Consider the following 7,902-nt stretch of genomic DNA (forward strand, 5'->3'; position numbering starts at 1 on the left):
TGACCAATAGGAGCACAAGAGCTTTCTTCCGGGCACACTTAGAAAGATTTGTGGAGCTACAACAACCCTGCCTTTTTAATATTTCTTTCTTTCTTTTTTTTTAGGCTTTCTGAAACACTCAAGCGAGTATCACGCTGCTTTGTTTCCTTATATTGCTGTTCCCCATAAAGTCAGTTTAAAAAAAAAAAAAATCGGTCCCTGGCACCGACTTCCTGATGACAACTGTGAAACACAGCAAGCTGTGATTGGTCGCTGATCAACTTGTAGTCTGTCATGTCGTGGCGAAGTCATGACAAAGATGTATGACTATAATCTGATACAATGACTATTTTATCAGACAAAAACAGCTCGTAGTCTGAACTGTGAGTCATTTTTCAACCAACATTTCATTAAGCTACTTGCTTCCGGGATGAGACAGTCTTATTTTGAAGGTAAAATCCGTGCATCTCCGGTCTGCCTCTCTCTGGCTGGCTTGACGCAGCTCTCCCTCTCCCCGGTGCGCCTGAACTCCGGTACCTGACACCGCAGAGCGCGTCCAGCGGCTGAGAGGACGCAGACGCACGGGAGACCGCTTGGTCTTATTTAACTTTACTTTTCCCATTTATTAAAACTTCTGCGTCACATTCCTCTCTCATTGTTTCGCCTCTTTTTCATCCTCCGGACTGACGGACTGAGTTTGGATATCGGCAGGGGGGAGGAGGCATAGGACCGGCGGGCTGCTCTCAGATGGAGCACCATGGCTCCGGGAGCTCAGGGCGCACGGCGGACCTGGAGTGAGTGACGCTGGTGGACGGACGCTGCTGCCCGGTGAGGACTGCATTCAAAGTTTTTGTTTTTTGTGCTATAATGTACTTTTTCTTTGCTCTCCTGTCCTGGGCACTTCGCTGGCTGAATGCCCGTGGCACAGTAAAAAAATGTCCAGATTCAATGATGTCGCTCTTTGGCAATGGCGGTGTGTCTCCCACAAAAAATAAAAAAATAAAAAAATATTCTCATAGTTCAAGAGTGCATATGATGTGCCTACAATATAGGAAGTCAGTGACCTTATCGTACTTTATCATGGGCATATATTGTCTTTACATCATAGGCGATAACAGGCCCATCACAAAATGTTGAGATTTGTTTTGAGATATTTTGTTTTTATATGATTCTACATTTTAATATAGTATCAATAGGCTGTTTTCCTGCTGAGGTCTAACAGTAATGCTGGGAAATTCTCTGCCTGGTAGATGTCGTCGGTACATGTTACTGGCTGGCCTTCAGAAGGATGTATATCACTGTATAACACTAACACTAAAAAGAAAATGTCAGATTTTCTAGACATTTGTTGTTTGCTATGGTTTTATTTATCCTGAGACACACTGTTAAAAAATTCTTGGTAAAGAAATTGGGCAGTTCATGCATTTGTGATGTGTGGCCGTGTGAATATAAACCTGAGTTAATGGGTTTCAGAGGTCTTATAGAGGATATGAATATATTTTGTTCTGGTGTCTAGTTTAGATTCAGCAGGATGATTTAATTTCCACATGGCCAGGCTGTTAGGAAAGGAGACTCATAATGAGTTCTTAAAATGTTTTGAAATCAGCAGGTTTTTAACTGTGCAGGAGAATGGCTTTCTTGTTTTTTTTTCAATGGTTAATTGATGTCTACCCAACAGCTACTATTGAATCACAACAAAAAGCCTTAAACTGTGTGGCCCTGGACTCCTCAAACAGTCTAGGCTACGTGCCCATAATGAAAATACACAGGAAAAAGAGGTACTGGCAGATTCAGTCTCATTATTTTCATCTAATACACAGTCACAGTATACTCCTCTCTGTGCTGTGAACTTGCCAGCTCTCCTGTTGTCCTGTCTTAATGTAGGCTGAGTATATATATATATATATATATATGCTTGCATGGACTTGTGGTTTGCCCAGGCTTCTATTGTTCTGATTCTTCTTTATGTTAGTTGTCCAAATAATCCAGCTCTTGCTCCAACTTAATAACATATTGGAAGCTTTGGAATAATGTTTTTCACAATCTCTGGGGATCAATAAGCAATGAAATGAGCACACGGTGGACCAGTGGGGAGCGTTTGCTGTGTTCTTGTGACAATGTGGATTGTGTCACATGCTCCAACTCCCATGTCTTCCTGCCAAACCCCGCTGCATACTGCCCAATAAAGCAGAAAATGTGATGAAATTAAAAAAAAAAAAAAAAAAACCCGCTGAAGCCAAGAAATGAATCCGCTCTTGTGATCACCCTCTTAATTTAAACAGAGATTATCATTCAACTTGACATTTCCTACATGATATTCCTGTGCTCCAAGAAATTCCGGTCAGTACTTATAACAATTAACCACAGGCTGCCGTAGCTCGACAATGTCACTGCGTTTCAAGAGATATTATCTCAAATTATAGCTCGAGGAAAAATTCTAACTCGGCGAGCTTTAAGTAACACTAATCATCAGAATTGGGAAGTTATTGTAAATGAAAAAAAAGAAATCGAAGAACTGACAATATCAGTGGCCAACCTCACACTTTGTTCTACTCATAGCAAATATGAAATAGCCATCTAAGCTACTTTCTCTCTGTATGTCCAGATTGTTTAAAGCCAGTCTGGATTAAAAGCATCAGCAGTAATGGCCTGTTGTCATCACAGAATCGTACAGCTGTAGGATTATACCCAAGGGGTCTAAGTGCTTCCTGGTATCTGCACTGACTCTGCGTTTGCACCTTCGCTCATGTCTAGTTCACTCTGTTTAGATATATGCAGATTTATGTTTCCTGCTCATGACTGCTCGCTAGCTGTGATTCTTCTTCTAGAGGTCGCTTTTTGTGTCAGAAAAAGATACAGAAGGATTTTTTTATGCTGCTGTGCTGGAGGGTGAAGGGTCTTGTGGACATCATGGCAGGCTTGACAGTTAGCGCAGTTCCGGTTTGTTTCAGGAGCTGCAGTAACCGCCACAAGGCAACACAGCAGAAATACACCACACACACACACACACACACACACACACACACACACACACACACACGCACACACACCCACACGCATGATGCATCACACATGCATCGATATGTTGCTATGTCCTGAACAGTCTGCCGGTGCCCCTGCGCCCTCTCTTAGGTTCAGGCTGTTCACAGCACGGCCATGACGGGCACCCAGGAGCCAGACCTGCATGAGCAGCACAGAGGACCAACGCAGGAGGAAGGGGATGAGGAGGAGGAGGGGGAGAAGGTGCATGTGTCAGTTGAGGGAGAGGCGAGGGAGCAGGAAGAGGAGGAAGAGGAGGAGGAGGATGAATTGGAGGAGCTGCCGTACCCCACTCTTGCACCAGTGGTTCTTTTGGCTCTGACCCAGACCAGCCCGCCCCGCTCCTGGTGCCTTCGAGCTGTCTGCCACCCATATCCTTCACTGCCGGGGGTGCACCTGAAGCACTGCGAACATGTGTGGGTGTGTTTGGGCGTATGACTGTGTTTCTGTTTATAATGTGAAAGAGACATCGTCTGTTTGTGTTTCAGCTCTGTACTGTCTCAGAGCCGTTGTACCTACAAGGCACCTAGCGCCTAGATGTTTACTTTACGTCTAAACACAAGGGAGACGGGAAGAAGGTCATTGTTGTGCACGTCCATGTGTGTCTGGGTGTGTGTGTATGTGTGTTTGGAAGGACTCAGGTATTTCCTTGGACCCATTAGCTGTAGGAAAAGATGGCTAACATTTTTCACTGATTGGAGGTTTCCATAGTGACAAGCCCTAATGAATCTCCAGGGTTACAGTCGCCTGTCAGTAGCATTGTTACTGGCCTCCGTTTATACAGCAGTACGAGTCACAAATAGTAAAAACTCACGTCACCTCCGTGAACCTCACTGTGCTTCTGTCTTCATCATCTCACCTTGCATTCCCCGCCCTGTCTCTCACCCTCTTTCTCAATCTCTACCCACTTTGGCTGTGGATGTGAAGGTGTGAATGTGGGTGTGTGTGTGTGTAGTTATCAGTGCTGTAGTTTCTGTGAGCGGCTATGAATACTCCGAAGCATGCATAAACGTCAGCAACACCTCAGGGATTTGTCAAGGCTTTCCAAATTGAATATTTTCCACTGCTTATGACTCCATGTGTGCGTACCTATATGTGTGTGTGTGTGTGTGTGTGTGTGTGTGTGTGTGTGTGTATGATTTCCTCTGCATCCTCTGGATCGTGGTGCGCTTGTCAGTGCACGTTTGTGGGTATTTGCCACCGTCAGCACTCTGTGTACTCTATAAAATATAAATACATAATTGCTGAATAAATAAAATGTACACCAAGAGGAAAAGAAAAAAAAAAAACTACAAATGCCATCAACCAAGCTCTTCTGTAGCCTGCTGGGCGGTTACCATGGTCGCGTCCCAGAACATTGTACGCTCACTGTGTCAGCACTAACTTACTGGACACACTTACAAACACACACACACACAGGCGAGCACGCACGCACACACACACACACACACACACACACACACACACACACACACACACACAAGTGAGCAAATGCCCTCACACAAACGAGGGAATCTCCCATGGAGAGGCTCTTTAGAGGAATCACCTGGTTGCTTGGCAACAGCGTAGCTCTGCCCCGACGGCCTGGTTACTTCCGCTTGCAGTATTTGTTTTTGTTTGTGTCTGTCGGTCTGTCTGTCTTCTTCTGTTTGTGTGTCCACACAGCACTGCTACTGGCATGCGTTCCTTTCTATGTTTATTCATATGTATTTCTATACTTTATGCTTACATTGTGTGTGTGTGTGTGTGTGTGTGTGTGTGTGTGTGTCTGTGTGTAACTTGAGTGATCTGCGGGGGAAGTAATGTGGGCGGACGTTGTTCGACAGGGACATTAATGTGAGCACACTAGGGGTGGGGGCAGTCCCCAAGAGCTGTAAGTCCCATTTTTCCTGAGGTGACCCCTCCTTCCTTTCTGCCTTTTCTGCACTCAGTACATATTACAAATTAATTTCCTATCTCCTTCCTTCCATTTCCTCCCTCTTAGAAACCTCCTTTGTGCAATGTTTACAACATACTGTACATCTTTCCACCCTACAGCACATCCAACAAATTTATTTGGAACAAAAACAAGATTAGCTTTTGCTATTATATAACATTCCCTTGTATTCTTTCTGCGCTACATTGATTTCGGTTATTTCCTGGGCCTTTGGGAGGAGACGTTAGTTACACTGTAAGTGTGGAATAGGGTGCCTACTTTGTGAAGTGCTGAGCTTCCCATGTGGCAGTCATCCCTGCTCCTTTAATGTAACATATGACACACACACAACAAAACACGCGCTCACATGTGGAGAGGTGTGCACACACATAGCTTCACCCCACACACACACACACACACACACACACACACACACACACAGGACATAACTTATTCAGCAGTGCATGAAACATTCAGAGCGTTTCCTTTTGTTTAAAGATGAGAAAAGCTGATTCTGTCACTCCTATACAAGTACCTTTCTCTGGCTGCCTTTCTTCTTCTGCTCTTCCTCTCTCTCCCTCTTTCTCTCATCCCTCTTTACTCAATATCAATCCGACCCCCTCCTACTTATCGCTCTCCCTTTTCCTTTTCCCTAAACTGCCTCTTAATTGGGTTGAGGTGTGTGTATGTGTGTGTGTGTGTGTGTGTGTCTGTGAAAGTACGTGTGCGTGAATGTAGGGGGGTGGGGGACAACGATGGATAGGTGGAGGTCTTACTCAAAGCAGGATGAGCTGTCAAAATCATTTCAGCCAATTAACATGGTTCCAGCAAGTGTTTCCATGGCTACCAGCTGTCACACTCTCAGGGGGTGGAGCCAGAGGAGTCGACAACTTGACAGTAACTTAACTTGGCCCACCTTCATTTCAGACACTCTCTCTCCCTCTCTCTGGTGCTTACACACGCACACACACACACACACACACACACACACACACACACACACACACACACACGCACACTGAAGCTTAACTAGGTTATGTTTAATCAAGTCTGTGTGTGTGGATTCCAAAGTGAAAGTGTGGGGCCAAGCAGCAAAGAGCATGAGGAAACTAGCAGGTTGCTCATTCATACACACTCAATAAGTAGTCCCACCGAAACCACATGTTTTTTACATCAATACCACTTTCTACTAAGGCACCTTTTAAGCTGTAACTACTGGCTTTATTATTGGTTAATAAATCATTTACCAATGCATTATAGATCAGTTATATGTCATTAATAAAAATGGCTTTGCCCGGTTGTGAACAATCCCATTGGCTGGTTTTGAGCCTCCTCTAGAAGAACACTGGCTTTGCTTTTTTTAAGGTAACCCTTTCATTCATCTGGAGGACTGTTAATGACGTACTGATACAAAAACTGCAGACTTGACTTGGCTTAGTGACAAAGTGACAAGGGAACTACACTTTATCAATAACTTAGTAAGATTAACAACTGCACTTGTCATGTGTCATGACAGTCATAGTTGATTATTCTCTAATAACCTTTTTAGCTCTGCAATCATAGAAAAGTAACAAAAAATAAAAGCAACCAGAAAATTAATAACATCCATGAAGTTCATGTGTGAAACCCATGAGTCCATTGGTTTTCCCTTTATTGAAAATCAATTATCAATTAAATCATCATTTTCCATATAAACCTTTTAACAACTGACTGAGAGTTGTTTTATTTGTTTTATTCCCCCAAAGACACTAAAACTTTGAACTGCGGTTAAAGTGGCAGTATCACTGTAATTCTATATTATAAAACAAACACTTGAAACATAAAATACAATAATATAATTATATTATTAAAAACAAAACTCAGTGCAATAATATCTTATATCACGATATTTGGGCTAGACTATCGAAATATTCCTTTTTGGATATCGTCCAAGCCTAATTTCATGGCAGTTCACAAACAGTTGTTGATACTCTTTTTTGCTTTCATTGGATAGGACAGTATAGAGGAGAGAGGGACATGACATGAAACACATTGACTATAAGGCAATCCCATAGATGTTCATATTTTTCACTCAACTGCACTATACTATGAATGCGATCCTCATGGTGGCGGCAGAGAAAAAGTTAGAGGATGACCAAAGTCATTAGGATTCATCCTCTGGGGAACGTGGATGTCTGTACCAAATGTCATGTCACTCCATCCAACAGTTGTTGAGCTATTTCAGTCTGGGTCAAAGTGGTGAACCGACTAACAGGCCAACTGATATTTCTATCCATAAAGCTTCTAGCAAGGCTAATGAAAATATACCATCTTTTAGTTCAGAAGTCTTTAATAAGGACTCAAGGGTTTCTCACTTTGTAATAAGCCATAATCCATCATGTCTGCAGTAAGTAATTACTAATAAGCTGGTAATAAATAGCTTTTGTCCACATTACATGCAGAGCTTTTCCAGAACTTAAGTGGTTAAATGGTCCACTGGAGAGGTCTTCCTGATGAGCTTAAGAGATAGGTAGAAAGCAAGGAGACTATACATCAGCCAAATAGATTTTTACAACCTGGCAGCCCAGAGGTTGTTCTTCTTAATGGCTTATGACTGATATTTAAAGCTATAATTTACATCTTATAATCTTTTATAAAGGGAAGTATCACACTGGAAAATCTAAAACCTTATCAAGCATAAAGAGAAAAAAAAATTGGCCATATCCCGTGTGTATCCAGACGGCCCGTGTGTCCCTACGGAGGATCCTTTTAAGTTAATAAACGTTTCATATGAAAATGTTTCGGCACGCCGGCCTTAGCATGTGTATCCCAGCCAAGGGTGGAGGATGATGACAGAAAGATCAGGGAGATGTGATCTGATTTGATTTATAATATCTGCCTGACCTTTATTACCTGTGTTGGCACTCTAGGAGAGAGATAGTTGGAGAGAGAGGGAGAGCACGGGAGACTAGGAGGAAGAGGTGGAGGGT

At 43.0% G+C, this 7,902-nt stretch overlaps 1 protein-coding gene across 1 annotated transcript in view; it reads left to right on the forward strand.

The window, feature by feature from the left end:
• The first annotated feature begins 434 nt into the window (after positions 1–434).
• Positions 435–7,902, forward strand: part of LOC111663297 (voltage-dependent T-type calcium channel subunit alpha-1H-like) — a 42,680-nt gene continuing 35,212 nt past the window's right edge. Inside the window, exons 1-2 of the mRNA XM_023417459.2 lie at positions 435–807; positions 3,112–3,389. Of these exons, the coding sequence (XP_023273227.2) occupies positions 3,136–3,389 (254 nt within the window). The 5' untranslated portion in view covers positions 435–807; positions 3,112–3,135. The remainder of the gene's footprint in view (positions 808–3,111; positions 3,390–7,902) is intronic.

Source organism: Seriola lalandi, unplaced genomic scaffold (genome assembly GCF_002814215.2).
Source record: "Seriola lalandi dorsalis isolate HSWRI2012SDOR001 ecotype SW California unplaced genomic scaffold, Sedor1 jcf7180002054574, whole genome shotgun sequence".
Classification (NCBI taxonomy): Eukaryota; Metazoa; Chordata; class Actinopteri; order Carangiformes; family Carangidae; genus Seriola; species Seriola lalandi.